The sequence below is a fragment of the Sorghum bicolor genome, chromosome 9, assembly GCF_000003195.3.
Source record: "Sorghum bicolor cultivar BTx623 chromosome 9, Sorghum_bicolor_NCBIv3, whole genome shotgun sequence".
Taxonomy (NCBI): domain Eukaryota; kingdom Viridiplantae; phylum Streptophyta; class Magnoliopsida; order Poales; family Poaceae; genus Sorghum; species Sorghum bicolor.
Genome location: NC_012878.2, coordinates 48,415,778 through 48,434,617, shown reverse-complemented (window position 1 = coordinate 48,434,617; position 18,840 = coordinate 48,415,778). Strand labels below are relative to the sequence as shown.

Sequence of the window (18,840 nt, the reverse complement as noted above, 5' to 3'; positions counted from 1 at the left end):
GTAAGTTGAGGCGGTAACATTAATTCCAGTCCATCTTGTTCCTGGTTCTCCGACTCTTGGAAGAATTAGGGGCTATTTTGTTCTAGTTTTTTTGTGCTGACTTTTTCGTCAAAAGCCATAAGATGAAACAAATACTAGCAAACTAAAAAAACTAGAAAGCTAACTTCTGAGGTAATAAGACAGGATTCTAGATTCTCGTTTCTTAAACAAATTCTCTTCAGAAACGTTTCTTTGCAAAATTATTTTGTGAAACTGTTTGGCTAGCTTGCTGGATTATTGAAACTAGCTAAAAAATCAGGGTAAAACAAATTTTTTGGATGTTTCTCACTGGTACAAAAATGTGATTCTCCCTGAAATGTTTTTCTATTCATGGTGTTTGGCAGCAATTATAGTGATTCTATTGAGATTTGAGAATTTCAAAAAATGTTTCTCGCTACCAAACACATCTTAAAAGTTGAAAAGCACGCTGAGATAAGATTTCCTAGCTTTTCATGTGCCGAGAAGCTACGATTTTGTTAAAAACTCAATAGCAAAAGTCAACAACCAGAAGCCAAATAATAATTTATTGCAAAGATCATTAGCTAAAAGTCAACAGATAGAAGACGAAAGTGAGAAAGCTAGCTTTTTTTTTTTAATACAAATGTCCAAAAACTGCAGTTCAAACAATAAGGCCCAAAGTTGTTACGACCTGCCACAATGTTCTACAATTTGCATTCTTGCTATCAATCCAAAAGGCTGATCCTATACTTCCACCCTCTAACCATGCTCTAAGTGAAACAATGATCAATCTCATCTTCATGTCATATGTCCTCGAAAAATTACAACACAACCAACACGAATTCACAAATGCATAGTATCTGTAGAACCGCACATACATACTACTGACATACAAGATCATCTAGTTAGTCGTGGCTCCAACCCTCAAATAGGCCTTTTCTCTGGTTCGCCGAACACCGTCCCAAAAACATTGAATTGTCTCTACGTCTGCCTTACAACATCCCCGTGTCGTCTTCACTTGTTCAACGCCCCTCTCCACGTCACTTGGAATATGGCCACGGTCCACAATACGTCGCTAGCATTTTTTTTTTCCGAAAAAAAAAGGAAAAACACACACACACACACACGTACCCGGGCCGTGAAAGGCAGCCGGACATGTCCAAGCGGACGGCCAGGATCAGATAAGGCATATATGGCCTTAGGCCTCGCCGTGGGCCCCACGTCCCGGCCGCGCCGCACGGCATGCGTCCCAAGGTCGGGTCCGGGGTGGGGGGTTGTACTTGTACGGTGACGCGAGCGACGCTGCTGCCACCGTCCGTCCCAGCAGGCCAGCAGCCCCGGCGGACCGGCCGGTGGGTGGCGCTGGGCGCTGGCGCGCGCGGCCCGCCCGGTCCGACCCCCCCGTAGGCCGCAGGCTTAGCAGCGTAAAAGCGACCCGGCCCTTGTGCCTTAACTAACCGCAATTCAACCTCGACGCCGGATCCGCGCCCCCGCTAGGCCCCCGACTCGCCGCCACGTCACCCCCGCCCCGCCTGGGGCTGGCCACGGGCGCACCCGCCGAGGTATTTATACGAGCGCCCCGGGCGAGCCAGCGCCCCACACCGTCCGTCGTCCCGTCCTCTGTTTTGCCCAGGGCCAACAACGGGTCGAGTGGAACCAACGCCCGCCATTAGAAGAGAGAAGAGAGAATAGAGATAGGTGTGGGGAGGAGGCAGACGAGAGGCGTAGGGAATTCGGCCGACGGGGGTGTGTGGAGGGAGTGAGTGAGTGCGAGAGGGAGAGGGGCGGGGCTGTGACGAGCGAGCGTGGGCTGCTGGCGATCGCGGGAGCGATGACGACGGCGGCCGGCATGCCGGGGTCGTCGCCGGTGGGCTCGGCGGCGGCCGCGGCTGGCGGTCCCGCGGCGCCCGAGGTGGCGGCAAGGGACGCGGTGATCGGGTGGTTCCGCGGCGAGTTCGCCGCGGCCAACGCGATGATCGACGCGCTGTGCGGCCACCTGGCGCAGATCGGCGGCGGCGGCGCCGAGTACGACCCCGTCTTCGCCGCGCTCCACCGACGCCGCGCCAACTGGTTCCCCGTCCTCCACATGCAGAAGTTCTACCCCGTCACCGACGTCACCGCCGAGCTGCGCCGCGTCGCGGACGCCCGCGCCGCCGCCGCAGCCGCCGCCGTCGCGGGGTCCTGCTGCTACTCGGAGGAGGCCACGTCCACGGTGATCCAGGAGCCCATGGAAGACCTCCCCGCTGAGGCTGAGGCTGAGGCTGAGCCTGAGCCCGAACTGGAGCCGGAGCACGAGCAGGATCCTGTACTACAGGATCCGGCACCGGCGGCCGAGGAGGCTGACGGCACCGTCATCGACCCCGCCGTGGAGTACCACGAGCAGGACGCGGAGGTGGATTCCTCCGGGGATTCGTCGGAGCGGAAGGCCCCCTCCACGGAAGACGACACCGTAGCAGACGGACGTAAGTACAATCACTACCAACCCGCGAATTAAATCCTCCCGTGCTCACGTCAATTAATTACCCTGCCTGCTGAGTGCTGCATCCCGTTCATGTTCCGACCTCCGATTCGAATTTGCCGAATCCATCGTCGTTTCCGTTAGCTTTTCGTCCGCACTAGTAGAGCACTGCAGAGTTTCTAAAATTGTCGAATCAGTTTAGGCCGCTTCGTAACTTTTGGATCTGGTAGCCAGGTGTGGCTTCCTCCGCAAGTATTTTTTCTTATTACTAATCTCCTATTTTCTGGGTTTTAACTAAAACGGGATGAGGACTACTCTACTCGTAGTATAATGCCTTTTTTTGGAAATTATATTTATATTTATATTTTTCGATTTACGAGATTAACAGGTTTCCAGATTACGCTTAATCATGGCACTATTGCTTAAAGTTGTACAGGAGCGTTGGTTCATGGGAAATGGGAATGGAGATGGCTGGCGCACGGGTCCATTTCTTCTGGTGGTTAGTGGAAAAATAGAGCGAGGTCCAATAATTCTTCTTCGTGTCCATGTCCAACGAGTCACCATCCTCTCGGTCAATCCTGGCCGTCGGCCGTGGCGGCGGCGGAGAAGGTAGTACCCGTGAAAAGGGGGATCACGAGGTTGCGAGGGTAGAAAAACCCTACCGCTTTTCCTCCTAGGCTCCGACGGCCTTCTTTTTCATTTTATCGGCTTGCTCCGCCTCCACGCGGCCACCTCGGCCACCCTTTTGGTCTGCCCTGGTCCCGCGGAAAAGTACCGGTGGCAGTACGGCGGCCTCTTGCAATTACGCGATGCGTTTACTGTAGCTCCGCGTCGCCACCTAATGGTGTTGGAGTAGGAGCAGTTTATTTAATTAAACGTGCAGTGCAGCTACGGGCGCTCGGGCGTCTCCGCCCGACCCGTCTGGCCGAGGGCGGCAGCGGCCTCGAATCCACCGTTGCAGTTGGGCACACCAGCCTGGTTGGGCCTGGTTCGTGCAAGTGCGCAGCGGTGCTGCGATTGGCTGTTGCCGTGTCTGCAAATTGCGCGTGGCTTTAGAATATTGCTGCCCATGTGTCGCTCTCAGATCGATCGGCGTAGGAGCACGGTTGGCCTCGACGGAACTTGTGACTCCTCACTTGATGGAACGAGCGGGCGGTCGGTGAGTGCCACACTGCCACACCCACACTGACGCCAGCCTTGAACTCGAGCTCCCCAGCGGCGTGCGTGCCTCTGACGCTAGTTAATGGACCCACATGAACGCACCAAGAGAGACCGACCACCTGGCCCCCAGATCGGTTTTTGGCGGGTGCCAGAGGCTGGATCTGGTGCCGCTGCCGCGCCGATCGGATCGGCCGCACCGGGCAGCCCGGGCCGCACACGTGGTCGCCCGTGGGCCACTGTCTCGTGGGACCCTGGCCAATCAGCCGAATGTACTGTGACGGGTCCCGTCTGCTGGGTTTCGCGAATGAACTTATTGTCTCCGTACGCCATGTTGCTGAAGGCCAGTGGACCGTGGCGGCTCCCGTCGAGTCTTCAGGGGTAGGTGTGGCGTACGGTGGAGACTGGAGAGCTTTTTGGAGCTTCTTGAATTTCTTTGCACATGCACGATTGAGCTGTGCCATGGAATTGATTAATGGGTTTACAACAGCGTTGCTGGTGTATGCGCTGTCCATTGATGATGCCATCATGTTCTAAGCTTTGTCCAGATGCTGCTGTTGTTAGTCAGCTTACCTTTTGGCAACCCGTCTCGATTTTAGAAGATTTCAGTCGATCTCCCCCAAAATTCACAACCGATGGACTATAACTTTATTTTTTAAAAAGGAAGTTGATGGAAAACAATTCTTGGGTTTCTTGTGCGTGCGATGGACCATTGCGAAAGCTAGAAAGAAAAGGAGAGAGTGATATAAGTAGAGCGGGTTACTGGAGTATCATCTTTTATACCCGTCCTTGCCCAATAAGGACATGTATGCTGCTGCTGGTCCCTGCTTTCATTCGGTTCGTGCGCCTACAGGCTACAGACACACTAGCAATGCCCGCGTTCACTTCTTTCAACTTTGGCGAATCTCTTGTCTACGCCCTCTCCTCTTTATTACTATATCATGGAACGCACTTTTTTTTCTCTCCATTCATGCTGTAGTCCGTAGAAAGTGACACCAAAAGGGTGCAGCAGCTTGAGATTCAACCAAAAACGAAATCATTTCTTCCTGGGTTATGATGAATATTTTGAAGATCCAACGAGTGATAAAAACAGCACAGGACAGAACAATATGTGAGAATCTGAACGGGTGATAGACTGGACCTGTTGGTGGTGATCGAGGGACCTTGCCCTCTAACAAATTCCCAAGTGAACATTTGGCATGCCATGCGTGAAAAGTGAAGATTATTTTGCTTTACTGAAATGTTTGTGTTCTCTTGGATCTGTTTTTTTCTCCCTCGAATACTTGTGTAAGCGTTTTAATTTAATTTACTTGCTTTCTCCAAAGCTAAAAGTTTTGATACCCAGTAATAAGGATGTTATGTCCTTAAATGAGATAGCTTCGTTGACGAATTTGGTGTCTATTTCCTTTTATTTTTGTTGTTGCAAGCCCTAGTATATATCCAACAATGGTTGGGTAGCCTCTGAGATATATATTACTTAGCAGATCATACTGATCAAGGATCTCAAGGGGAACACAGCCTACCAGAGAGCTATCCCATCTGCTCTGACCACGAGGAGTGCATTGCCCGTCCTGAGAGGATCAAGATCCAGAAAGGTTTCGTGGCCAAGGAATCCGTGAAGGGGCACATGGCGAGTTCCAACTTTACACCACTCGGCAATCTTTCTGTACAGAAGGACTAGGAGATGCTGTAGGAAGTAGTAGCACTTCTATTCATCTTAAAATTCATTTCTTCTGATTACACTCTTTTTTTACTGATGTTCATGATCTTGTGCTACAACCAGGTTAATGTCGTCAAAGGCTTGAAGATATATGAAGACGTCTTTACAACATCGGAGATCGTGAAAGTTGCAGATTTCATCAATGAAATTCGTCAGGCTGGCAGAAATGGAGAACTTTCAGGTAAGTCGTGTTCCTATTGCTTCAGAAGTTCTTGTTCATGGAGTTTACCTATATGTCTAAAAGATTTAGTATTATTTCTTTGTTGTTGTTTCCATAACTGACATGTGGTTATTTCTCCGAAAGAAAAAAAAATCTGCTGTATCATCCATTGATGCTTTAAGATACCAAAATGCTTTATACAATATGCATAGCATCTATGTGGTCCTAGTTCAGGCTATCATTCATTACCTTTTCTATCATTGCTGATTTTTTTTTGTCTTATATATTTTTGTGCTAATTGGCTCATAGATCTAGGGTCCTAGGTCCTACTAATTGTCGCCCCCATATTATAGAAACAGAAAAATATAAGATGCTGATATTTATAACTAGATTACTATTACTGATCTATCTTCCTAGGTACAGTAGAACTTGAATCTAACAATCAAAAGTAATCAACCTAGTGACTAACATGCTGACTGATTTGACATGTCTTTCCCTTTAGCTAACTTGAAGTTTACCTCTCTTAATGAAAAAGAAACACCTTTGAACTGAATATATAATTTAATACTAGTAACGTATTAGATCGCTTCTGTTTCATTGGAATAGGTCGTGCCAAGCCATGGTAACGTCCGTCCAAAGTCGTGCACAACAAAATGTTGATCCAAGTAAGACCTCAACTGACCTCTTAAGTTCCTGACTATGCTGACCCCTCCTTAAGAATTGACATAGAACCCACAACCTGGGTATGCTCCCATTGGGTTTTGGCTGAAATCATCACATCCAAGTAAGCTACCTGAACTTGGAAACCACTAATTTTTTTCTTAGCTCTGGTCAGTGTGTTCTATTGTGTCCCTTTTAAATGTGACTGTATGTTTACGTGCTCAATGAAACGAGTATCTTGTAGTATTGCCTTGGTGCAAATTCCTTGTTCAGTCCGGTGCTTATTATATATCTTTTTCTTTTTTCAAATTTAGGTGAGACTTTCATATTCTTCAACAAGCAGATCAAAGGAAACAAGAGGGAGATCATACAGCTCGGTGTCCCGTTATTTCAACCTACCACAGAGGAAGCTAATTGTATGTTCCGAAGACTCAGGACCTTGTTTTCTTCAACTTGCTTACACTGGCAAGCATGTGCATAGCATATTTGCATGACTATGGCATCTGAAGACATTTGAAATGCCTTGTGAATGATGTCACAAATATCCTCTTTTTTCTCCTTGTCCACAGGTCACACAGAACCAATCCCCCTTGTCCTGCAGGCTGTCATTGACCACCTTGTTCTTTGGCGTTTAATACCAGAAAGCAGGAAGCCAAACAGTGTCATCATCAACTTCTTCGATGAGGTAGATGTTGATGTTTTATTAATATATAAATAAACATGACAGCACACTCGATGAAATCAAATGCTCTTTCGCTTCTATTAGTCATAATATCTGTGCAGATCTTGTACCTTTCACCCGAGTTGAATAAAGTTGGCCTCTTTCAGAACTACGGCCATTCACCCTCTGTATAGAATAATAAAGAATTTTAGAATTATAACACACTGAGAGTGGTTTAAATTTGAATTTTATTTTATGTATCTCTTAAAACACTCTGTTAACTATCCTCTAGTGAACCTACAATTGGCCAATTGTGGGGCCGGGTAAAAACAGAATTGAAAAACATTTGTCTGACTGTCAACTTTACATTTGATTTAGTGAGTAACAAAAACTGGGGTTGAGATTACAGGGCTCACAAACTGAAGAAAAAAGATGTTACCTTACTGACACAAATTTGTTATTAACCCTAAGAAATTGTTACTACCTGGACATCTGTGTTCTCTACGGGGCGTGGATAGATAGCTCAGTTTTACAAACAGCAAATATCCCTTCCTTGAGCAAGTGTTATTTTAGGTTCTCACAAGTCAGTTAATCTGTTTCGCAGGATGAACATTCGCAGCCCTACTTCAAGCCTCCCCATCTGGACAACCCCATTTGCACTCTTCTGCTGTCTGAAACTACGATGGCATTTGGCAGGTCACTCGTCACTGACAGCAACGGCAACTACAAGGGACCTCTCACACTCTCACTAAAGCAAGGGTAAGCTTAACAATTGCGTTATCTATTTAATCATACTATCTAAGATGAAACATAAGGCTCATGTGCCATGGAATTGCGCTCCGAAAACCTGCAGGTCCCTATTAGTGATGCGTGGGAACAGTGCCGACATGGCGCGCCATGTGGTGTGTCCGTCGTCCAACCGGCGCGTGAGCATCACGTTCGCAAGGGTGAGGCCATCCACGCCGGTGGACCTGAGCCCACTCCCGTCCCCCACCAAGGCTATGACGCCCTGGCAGCCGCAGCCGGCCACTGGCTCCCAGGTGGCGGCGCCCGCGTGCATGACGCAGAAGCCCCCGGTCAGCGGTGCCATCATCGGTTATGCCCCGACACCGCAGGCCGTGCTGGCGCCCGCGGCCTGGGGCATGGCCATGCGCGCGCCCGTCATGATGGTGGCCGCAGCGCCTGCGAGGCCCATGGTGATGGCCTCGTCGGGCACCGGCGGCGGCAACATCAGCAAGCGGATGGGCCGCAGCGGCACCGGCGTGTTCCTGCCGTGGACGGTCGGGCCGAAGCGGTACAACAAGCACCTTCCGCCGCGCATCCAGAAGCGCCGGTTCTCGGCGATGATGTCGCCCATCGAGGCGCAGGGCTGAGGACCCGCCCGACGTCACGTCGCCGTCGAACCAAGTAGGACCCGATGCAATGAGCCACCGTTTAATTCGTAGGGTTATTGGAGTGTTTTTTCTCTCGTCGTCGAGGCAAAAAAAAAAGGAAAAAAAAGAAAAGAAAAGAAGAAGAAGAAGAAGAAGAAGAAGAAGAAGAAGAAGAAGAAGAAGAAGAAGAAATGGTCAAAACGCGCGGGCAGTTGAGTTTGAACGTCTGTGTATTTTGGTGACCTGTGTGTGTGTGTTTTTTTTTCTTTTCTCGAGGGCTTTTGGTCCGCCTGTAATTTAGCCGGGTTTGTGACTTGTGACTTTGTGAGTGAGTAGCGGAGTTCAGAAGCGGTAGAAGAGTATGGGTCTACTAGGGATAGGTGAATTCAGAATCAGGACAGGGTTTTCCTTTTGTTTTCATCCTTTCCCCCCTTTTTTTCCGTTCCGGGAAGAACCTGATGGATGTTGCCATGCATGCATCTCATGCTGAGTTTGGAGTCCTATATATATATAGGTAAAAGATGCATCTTGTGTTGCTCACTTGTTGGATGTCAATCTTAGCTATATCTTAGAGCGTGTTTGGTACATGAGTTTTACCAAGTTAGTCTCGGGATATCATACATGTCCTGGACTATTAGGGCAGTCCCAATGGTGTATTTATAGTGGTTTCTATATCTATTAATTAGGCTGTAACATAAATGTTTTGCTGATGTGGCAAGTGAATTAATGAGGAAAGAGAGGGCAAAAGAGAGAAACGGTTTCTCCACCACGAAACCGAGTCTTCCCTGGAATCGAGACGTGAAGAAATCGCCCAAATCCCGTTGGGGAGAAACCAGTCGAGTCTATGCAGATCCGCTGCGTCGCCGCCGCCGGCACACGCGCTCTCCACTCTAGTTTCCCGCGTGACTCTTTCCCCTCGCGTCAGTGCTCCTGCTGCACATGGATCCACCTCTGACGCCGGTAATCCTGCCGTCCTGGCAGCAGCAGCATCTCCACCTCTTCCAAATCTTCAAGCCGCAGGCTTTCCTGCTTGTCATCTCCGATGGGCTCCAGTGAAAGTTAAAGTTGTAGTGTCCAAGAGATGGCGACAGTGCTCTAAATGATTGTATTTTTCCCCAGATCAAGTGGTAGGATAAACTACTCCATGCTGCTGCTGCCATGTTCTCTATGTTAATATGACACATAATATTTTTATAGTGTACATTCAGCAATACAAATCCTAGTGGTTTAGCCTTGTATTTTTTAAAGATTACTACACAATATTACCGGTGGCAACCTGATTGTTTTCCTTTCTTTCCAGCGTCTGATTTGTTGATGTCTGTTTAAACATGAAAATGTGGCATCGTGTGTGCTGTAGAGAGTTGTTGCCATAATTGATCCATCTCATTTCAATGCATCATTTAATTTATCCTTTGAATAAATATTGCTATGAAAACAATGGGTTGAGGAGGATAGTTTCTATAGACATTAATTATCTTTGGATTCTACAACTAGAAATCATCTATTGGGACTGCCCTTAAGACGCTATTTCAGACCCACTTTGCCCCTCGCGTCTTCAATGCTGAATGTGGCTTCGGTCCTGACAAGGAGAAGTCTACATGTTCGTTTTTAGCACTCTATCCATATTGCCCCTCTTTCTGAATCTCCACATTCCAATCCCTGTGCAGCACCATATTGTTGTCATCATGCTCACCCCTCTACCTTCTTCCTCCACCTTCAAGGCGCTGCCACATCCTCAGTAATTGAGGCAATGGCTAAAGTTGATGCTCCCTCGGCGGAAGTGGAAGTTGAACGACAACTTTTCCAATAAGTTCTTGCCCTGATCAAGGATGAGCCATGGTCATCACCATAGTAGAATGTCTTGCTCTATCGCCCGAGCGATTCGACGAGAATGTCTGACAGTCTTTTTTCACCTTGATTTCAACGACCTCTTGAATTTGGAGCCCAAACTCAAATTTCACTAAATATTCTATTGAAATTAATAAGTTCCAAGTGTTTTGGTGAGTACTCTCTCTCTCTCTCTCTCTGCCTAATAAGGCGCGACCATCTTGGGCACAAAGACCAAGAAAGACATTTAGGGCACCTAAGCTAACTCTAAGCATTTTTCTTATATTTTAATATAAGAGAGAAAAATTAACTCTTTGACCAAGAACTAAGCTCTTGCATATACTCCCTCTGTCCCTAAAAGCTTCAAGTCCTAAAATCCGTGTCAGTCAAACTTTTTTTAACTTTGACCAACTTTATATAAAAAAGCATCAATATCTATGAAATAAAATGAGTATCTTATGAAAATATATTCAATGATAAATCTAATGATATTAATTTGGTACTATAAATCTTAGTGTTTTTTTCTATAAATTTGGTCAATGTTTTAAAAGTTTGACTTAGGACAACTCTAAAAGTTGTAGCTTTCAGGGACGGAGGGAGTACTTCAAGGTTATGTGAGTGTCATGTAAGACAATCTATGTTAAAAGCTAAACTATGTGATAAAAGTTAGCAGTATTTAAGAAGTTGGCTTAGAACTAATAACTAGCTCTAACCATTGCAGATGCCCTTACTTCTGCATCCATTGAGATCATATGTTTGGTTTACTTATCTTGCTCACACACTCGATTAACTGGCCACTTGCTTGCATGAATGTTGAGTCCGAGGAATGGTGCCCAGTTACTATGCACATGAGAAATCAAGCTATTAGAATTGTGTAAAGAGTAGTCTTCTAACTTGTCCTAAGAGAACTTATTTTTGTCTAAAGCCAACTGGTCTAACTTTGACCAAGTTTATACAATCAACGTCTACAATATCAATTAAATACATTTTCAAATTAAATTCCATAGTGTAGCCGATAAATTTTATTTGATACTCTCTTCATTTTAAATTATAAGCCGCTTTGTTTTTTTTGTACATCGAATTTGCTATGTTTGAACGACTTATAATTTGCAATGGGGGAATATTGTAGATTTGTGTGTACATTGCCAAGACTAGAAAAGTTTGACTTAAAACAAAATGAAAACAGCTTACAATTTAGAATGAACATATCAGTTGTAGGTAAACAAGATTTCAATAATCAAATTTCACTTATGATGCCAGTCTTCATAAATATATATCCACTTCCAAAATCGTTTACAGACTTGACTGAAACCTTGTGCAGTCTCATCCAGTGCTTTGTTGCTTTTGCCGACTAATAAATCTATTTACCTTCTTTCCATGACTAGGATAGTAATCGATCTCTCTATGCATACTGCTGAATCCGAGAATTGTATCCCAATCCTTTTTCTTGTCATCTTTTGCACAATCATTCATGAAACGGATAGAGATACGGCAGCCGAACGCAACTTCACGCCGTCGTCACCCCATTTCATCTCTGGAGCAGTAGCGCCGGCAATGTACGTCTGTCACCACATGACAACACAAAATTCAAGAAAATTGAAGAATCAGGAAGAAAATGCAATTGTCTAAGGTAATAAGGTGAGTTCTATAAGAACTAGCTAAAGATTAACATAAGTTTCAGTTCAACAAATTAAGGGTTATTTTGAAAATACAAAGTTTGATTACTTTGTATTTTGATATGATAGGAACAAAAGTTTGATAAATTACTTCCCTGGCCAGAATAAAGAGAATGACTTGATATACGTGGTACAGTAATATATTTGGCCCATATATGTCTGGGCAGGCTGGCCCATTGAACATCTCGCCATGCCTGCTTGGGTCTAACGTTAAGGGCCTAGGCCGAAACTGTCCTCTGTCGTTGATCTGATTATTATTCCACCAGCAAGTCAGCCGGCTCTCTGCTGGTTGCTGCCCTCCAAAACCAGTTGCTGTAGTTGTGTCAGTATCTGTACTGGAGTCGCCTTCAGCGGCTGCTAGCAGTGCAATCTGATAGAGTGCTGCCGGCAGGGACTTTCCTGGCGGCCTGATTTGAATACCAGTCTCTTCCCACCCCAGACTCCGGCATCTGAAGTCCAGACTCGGGCGGTGCTCTAGGCGCTCAGTGAAGCGCCGTTGCCCAGGGCCATCCTGCTGCAGCTACCACCGCTGGAGAAATCTGCAGCCACCTAATCTTCCACTGCCTGAAGACATCTGCAAACTTGTGTCATGTCGTGCGGCTGCTGATTATAACAGCTTATAGCAAGGGATGTTTCACTGGATTCTTCTACTTTCTTTTGGCCTTTGGTCAAAGAGTCAAAAGTGATTGGTGCCGCTGCATTGTGCATCTGGTCCTGCTTTACGGACTTGTCCGTGTGCTGTGACTTGTGACTGACTGCTGCACCTGTTTCTCACAATTCACACTGCTGTGGCTTGTCCTTGCTGCTGTCCTAGTCTATGGCCTCTCATGATGCTATGCTGATATTATTAGCAAGCTGAATGACCAGAATTATCACCTATGGCATCTACAGTGTGTGTGCTACTCAGGGGTATTGGTCAGGTACATCATCTCACTGACAAGGCTCCTGTTGAGGAGGTTGATGCAGAGACTGCTGCAGCCTGGAGGGTCAGTGACGATCGTATGAGCATGTAAGAGCCAATCAAGCTACAATTTATTGGTCTCATCAGCTCGAGATATGTGGGAGTATCTTCAGCAGTGTTATACGCATAATTGAGCACTTCGCGTTTCTCTTCTGGAGAGGCACCATAATCTGCGGCAGCATGACATGTCCATCCAGGAGTTTTACAATGCATTCACGCATATCACATGACAGTTGGACTGCGTGATGCCAAAGGCCATCCTGGTTGTGACTGTTCCGCAGCCAAGGAGAAATTTAATCAGAAGTATGACTTGATTAACTTCCTTGCGCATCTTTGCCCAGAGTTCAGTCCTACTGTGGTTGAGCTTGTTGCACATTCCATGCTTCTCACCATGGTGGCTCTTACTGCTCTGAATATCAAAGATGTTTCTCTGTCTGCAGCTCTGCAAGAGACCAGGTTATCTGCTGGGCAGTGCTAGGAGCTTTATCCTTAGCTAAGAGATCACATGTGACATGTGCATCTTCAGGGCGTTAATTCTGCCTTTGCCAGTGATTAGGAGAGTTGAGAACTAATCTATTGGGTTAGCTTCAGATAGTTCTGAGTGACCTTCAGGTTGTTGATCATCTGCATGTTTAGTTATATCATCTCTTACTTCCTCAGGTACTACTCTCCCTTGGGTTCTCAGATGGCTCATTTTAGCATTGAATCATTCAGTTTGCTCTGATGGCACCTTCTTACAGCTATTTATTTGAACAGTCCTTCCATTTTTCAAACATTGTTCCAATATCTGCCTCTTTGAGCTTCAGAACTCATCCATGAATCGCGTTACCTAGATAACTCACTGAATGATGGCTAGTACCTTTCCCTCCATTTTTTTATCTAAACTTTTGACATGTTATTCATGTGCTTCACCAATCTGTCTGTTAATGCTCCTTCCATAGGCCACTACTGTACTGTCATGCTTTGTGTTGCATCAACAGTATGGCACTCCTTCTTGTTGTCTCTTTATGTAATTCTAGTTAGCTTTCGCTTCTTAATTGCTCTGCTTCAACCAGCACAAGTGACCCCCAGACCCCCTGTTGATCAATAAGGTCTCCGAGATATTGCATGCTTACTGGCACTTCTCTCTAAAGCAATTCCATGAAACATACCATGGTATCCTGTTCCAACACTAAGGATAAATTCTGGTTCTTAATTTGGAATTGCCTGGCTTCGCTAGTATGGCTGATCTTGCTCTATGGGGTGACAAAATTTAGTGCTATACAGATCGCTAATGATATGGCAAAGCATGAAAAACAGCATGTTGTGTTGGAGAGCTCCTTGACCCACCATCATTTTAAACAACCAGTGCGTGCCTTCTAACTTTCAAGCTGTTTAAGTATAGCAGAACTAAGATTTTCATATATGTGTTGTGCCTATATGGTTCTGTTGTACATTTGCCTATTCTCAAAGGAAAATTTAAACATCAGAATCTAAGCCCCTAGTAGTAAAGAAACAGAGAAAGTAGTGATACAAATAGATGAAGGAAAGAAAACATATACTCCCTCCATCCTCAAATGTAAGATATTTCCAGTTTTTTTCTAAGTCAAACCATCCTAAGTTTCCAGAAAAGAATAACAATAGTTAAGATGGTCAAAATTAGGATGGTTTCACTTAAGACAACTGAAAATCCCTTATATTTCAGGAGAGGGAGTAACAGAAAGCAGCATAGTAGACATGGAGTAGATATAATCCAACTCAAAGTGCAAATGCGTAGGAATCAATACTCATTTAAGAATGTGAATCAAAAGAACAGCTGAGTACCTTCCCACTATTCACGGTAGCCATCACAGCAACGTGTTGCTTGTCCAGACTGAATTCATAGAAGTAATATGTCCTGTGGAAAAATTACTCGTGAACAAATTACAAAGGAAAACTATTTATGAATTTAGATGCTATTTATAACTATGAATATTTTTAATTAGATATTTTTCTATAAGAGTAAAGTCCACCACCGGTCTCCTAAACTTGTACCGTCATGTCATCCCGGTCCCTAAACTCGCAAATAGTCCGTTAATGTCCTCAAACTTGTTCATCTGTGTCATCCAGTCCCTAAACTTAGGGGGTGTTTGGTTTCCTCCGGTAAACTTTACCGCCCATCACATCGAATGTTTGGACACATGCATAGAGCACTAAATATAGTCTATTTACGAAACTAAAAACACAGCTAGAGAGTAATTTGCGAGACGAATCTTTTAAGCCTAATTTTCAAATAAGACGAAAATGCTACAGTAACTGTTAAACTTTACCAACCCCAACCAAACACCCCCTTAGAAATAACCCGTTTAGGTCCTCAAACTTGTTCAATTGTGTCATCTCGGTCCCTAAACTTGGTTTTAAGTCTCATCTCGGTCAAAACAGCACGATCTAAAAATTCTACATCAAAAAATAATTCATAACTTTTTCATATGAACTTGAATGAAGACAAACTTTATATCAAAATTGTAGCCCTCGACGCGATCTACAACTTTGTAGTTGAAAAGTTTTTGAATTAAATCTTTTTATGGTCCAAACATATTACTGTAAGATTATAGATTTTGAAATTCAAAATTTAAAATTATCAACAATCTTGGTCTCTTGGATATTGACATGGTCTATATGATAGTTATAGTTCTCGATACGATCTACGACTTTGTAGTTAAAAAGTTTTTTATTTAAAGTTGTTTAGTGTCACAAAATTTAATTTTAAATTTTAAATTTCAAAATCTATAAACTTACAAAAATATTTTGGGACGCTAAACAATTTTAATTTAAAAACTTTCAACTGTAAAGTTGTAGATCGTGTTGATGGCTACAGTTTTTATATAAAGTTTGTCTTCATTCGAGTTCATATGAAAAAGATATGAACTATTTTTTGATATAGAGTTTTTAGATTTGCCCTATTTTGACTTAGATGAGACTCAAAACCAAGTTTAAGGACTGGGATGACACAATTGAACAAGTTTGATGACCTATACGGGAGATCTCCAAGTTTAGGGACTATGATGACATAAGCGAACAAGTTTAGGGACCGGTGATGGACATTACTCTTTCTATAAAACTAGTACAAAGATCATATAGTACCTAATATCCTCCTCTTCCTTAACTCTAATTGTTCGAGCTGAGAATACTTTTGCACCAGCTACAAAACAAAACAAAAATATATAAGGCAATTCATCCAGATCAGTACATCATGTCAATGTTTTAGAATTTAATATTATATTCTCGCTTCATATTTTCCTTATCAATGTTTCTTTGTGTGTTAGAATGCAATTTAACTTTTCAGTCCATATTTCTGTAATGAAAAGGGAAAATTTTGAAATAGTGACACTATATAATGTTAAACAAAAAGGTCTCGAAAAACATAATGGCTAAAACAGGCTTCCTATTTGTGCAACTAATCATGACAGTAAGTGGCACAATTTTTGCTAGCTTTATAAACTTGGACGCAAAGTAAGTCAAAACTGTAAACGTTAATATGTGTCAGGCTGATCATAAAATGAACTGTCTCATTTAGAATGCACAAACCACAGGAAGCTAGGCTCAACATTGATTAATTTTCACCATTGATATTTGAAATATGTGAACGCTTCATATTCATTGTCATCTAATTTGTTTGTAAAGAAAACAGAGCAGCATCCAATTCTAAGATAACAGAAATCACCAGGTACAAATATCTTGGATGCCTCCTTTAGAGTTCCCAAATCAGTTATATCTTTTGCCTGCAAACAAATATTTGTGGAACATCATTTAGAAATGGTCATGCACAAACCATATAAAGTTCCTTCATGGTGAACAAATCAGTGGCAGCATCAATGCATCTGATAATGCCTTATCAATTGACTCTTTCTTTACATAGAAGGTTTTGGTCATACTCAATCCTATGCTGGTGTGCCCTTTTATTGTTAAACACTCAACCTCAATAAACTTTGGAAATTCATCGCACTAAAAAGTAATAAGAGCCAGTTCAAGTGATGATACAAGTGCTTGTCTATAAGGGTGTCGTATCAGCTATTGACAAGCTTACAGACTACTCACTCTGATGCCAGAATGCCAGATATAATTATTAAGAAAGCTATGAGTCTACAAAGTTTGTCTATGTTCGAACTCCTTTTAACAAGCTTGTCTATGTTCTATCTTGTATATTTCAAGGATACAAGAGAATGCTCTAAACTGATGTGAGAACACATATCACTTGACCTGCTCTGAAATGTCATGCCAATTTTTTACTATATAGTGCAGAGAACAGATAAATTCAAGGGGGGTTACAGATCTCTGGCAAAAACACTAAAATGGCAAAGCTCTTATAACCTCTAGGAATGTGATCTTGAGCTGATTTGACGGCTTAATCACCACACTTATGAGCTCATCCCTACATCAAACAAAGGAGCAGAGAGCACTCCGCATTTAGCATGTGCAACACATCACCGCCAAAATTTATTCCTACAGCATCCTTGTGAAATTGAGACAAATGTACAGAACTGGAATGTCCGCAGTTCATGGAGTAGAGCGAGGCCTTACCTACCTACCTATCTGGAGACGCGAAGCGGGCCGCGTACGCCCGGGGCTTGGCCTTGTCGCCGTAGTATGTCATCCCGGCGTTGTACTCCTGAGACGCGGAAGGACTGAAGGAGTCAGCATTCACCAATTCGAAACCAAACACTGAGCTCCCCCGCAACCCCGCAACGGCCAGCAACCCTAACCGCAGGAGGAAGATGGAACGTAGGAGAGAAGAAGCAGTTCAGGTTTGTAATTACCTCGGGCTCGAGGATGTCGTCGAAGGACGGAGGCACGCGGATGGAGAAGCCGCTGCCGTAGTACTGCGACCAGGACCTCGTGTTCGCGATGCCGCCCAGCACCGGGGATCCCGGGTTAGAGGAAGGCGTTTGCGTTGGCGGCGAGGGGGGCGGAGATGGTGACGTCGCCTCCGCGGCCGCGGTGGGGGCGGAGACGGAGGCGGAGGCGGAGGCCGAGGCAATGGCGATGGCGGTGTGGACGGTGAAGCCGCGGCGCGAGGCCCCGCAGCGGCACAGAGGTCGCCGTGGTGGGTTCGGGTGATGCGGCAATGGGGCGAGCGGGAGGAGCGCGGCGGGGGCCATGGCGCCGCGCCGAGCGGCGGAGACGAGGGCCGAGTGCGGTTTGGAGCCGTGGAGAGAGCGAGCACACGAGGGTGATTTCGGATAAGCGGTGTGGCGCTAAACGTGGCGCTGAGGCGGGGCCACTGGAAGAGAAACGTGGTGATTTTTTGTTAAGGCCTTTCAATTTCGAAATTTTTTGGGTTTTGGGAACCGTAGCATTTTTATTTTCATTTGATAATTTTTGTTCAATCATGGACTAACTATATTCAAAAGATTCATCTCACAATTTACAGATAACTGTATAATTAGTTTTTGTTTTTGTTTATATTTAATGATTCATGCATGTACCGTAAAATTTGATATGATGGAGAATCTTAAAAAAAAATTGATTATTGGGGTAAACTAAACAAGGCCCAACTGATGTGGCATGTCTGATTAACGTGAGAACTTCGAGTTTGATGAGGAACTGAGTTTGGGAGTCAAGGAGATTCTCATTAAATTCATTGCTCAAGCTGTACCACTTCATACGATGATGGTGTTTAAAATTCTAAGAAACATTTGCAAAGAAATAACAACGTTATATGTGGAATGATGACCATGATTATAAGAGGATTTATTGACAAGAACGGTGTAAGCATAAAGGCAATCTTTCAACTTGGCGATGTTAGCAAGGCCTTGTTTAGATGCAAAAAGTTTTTGGATTTCGCTATTGTAGCATTTTCGTTTGTTTGTGGTAAATATTGTCCAATCATAAACTAACTAGGATGAAAAGATTCGTCTCATGATTTACAGGTAAACTGTGTAATTAGTTTTTGTTTTTATCTATATTTAATGCTTCATACATGTACCGTAAGATTCGATGTGACGGGAATTTTGAAAACTTTTTAGTTTTTAGGGTGAACTAAACAAGGCCTAAGTTTGGAGACTTCTCGTCGGGAATCTCTATGTGCCAAGGTGCTCAGAGCTCATTGCTATCCTGACGATAAGCTGTTGAAAGCAAGATTGAAAGGTGGCAGCTCATATATGGCAAAATGTACTAGTGGGTTTGGAGGGTTGGAGATAGCATGCAGATTAATATTTGGCAGGATAATTG

At 44.3% G+C, this 18,840-nt stretch overlaps 2 protein-coding genes across 2 annotated transcripts; one reads left to right on the top strand and one right to left on the bottom strand.

Annotated features, from left to right (window-relative positions):
• Positions 1,578-8,727, top strand: LOC8076877. Its single transcript, XM_002441020.2, has 7 exons — positions 1,578-2,459; positions 5,098-5,243; positions 5,397-5,514; positions 6,468-6,569; positions 6,723-6,838; positions 7,419-7,573; positions 7,668-8,727. Exons 1-7 carry the CDS (start codon positions 1,829-1,831, stop codon positions 8,185-8,187), a joined length of 1,788 nt encoding a protein of 595 aa, XP_002441065.1. The 5' UTR covers positions 1,578-1,828; the 3' UTR covers positions 8,188-8,727.
• Positions 11,181-17,853, bottom strand: LOC8085103. Its single transcript, XM_002439722.2, has 7 exons — positions 17,427-17,853; positions 17,199-17,278; positions 16,981-17,041; positions 16,334-16,391; positions 15,754-15,811; positions 14,455-14,527; positions 11,181-11,576 (listed from the first exon to the last, which is right to left on the bottom strand). The coding sequence occupies exons 1-7, from the start codon at positions 17,766-17,768 to the stop codon at positions 11,484-11,486; spliced, it is 765 nt and encodes a 254-aa protein (XP_002439767.1). The 5' UTR covers positions 17,769-17,853; the 3' UTR covers positions 11,181-11,483.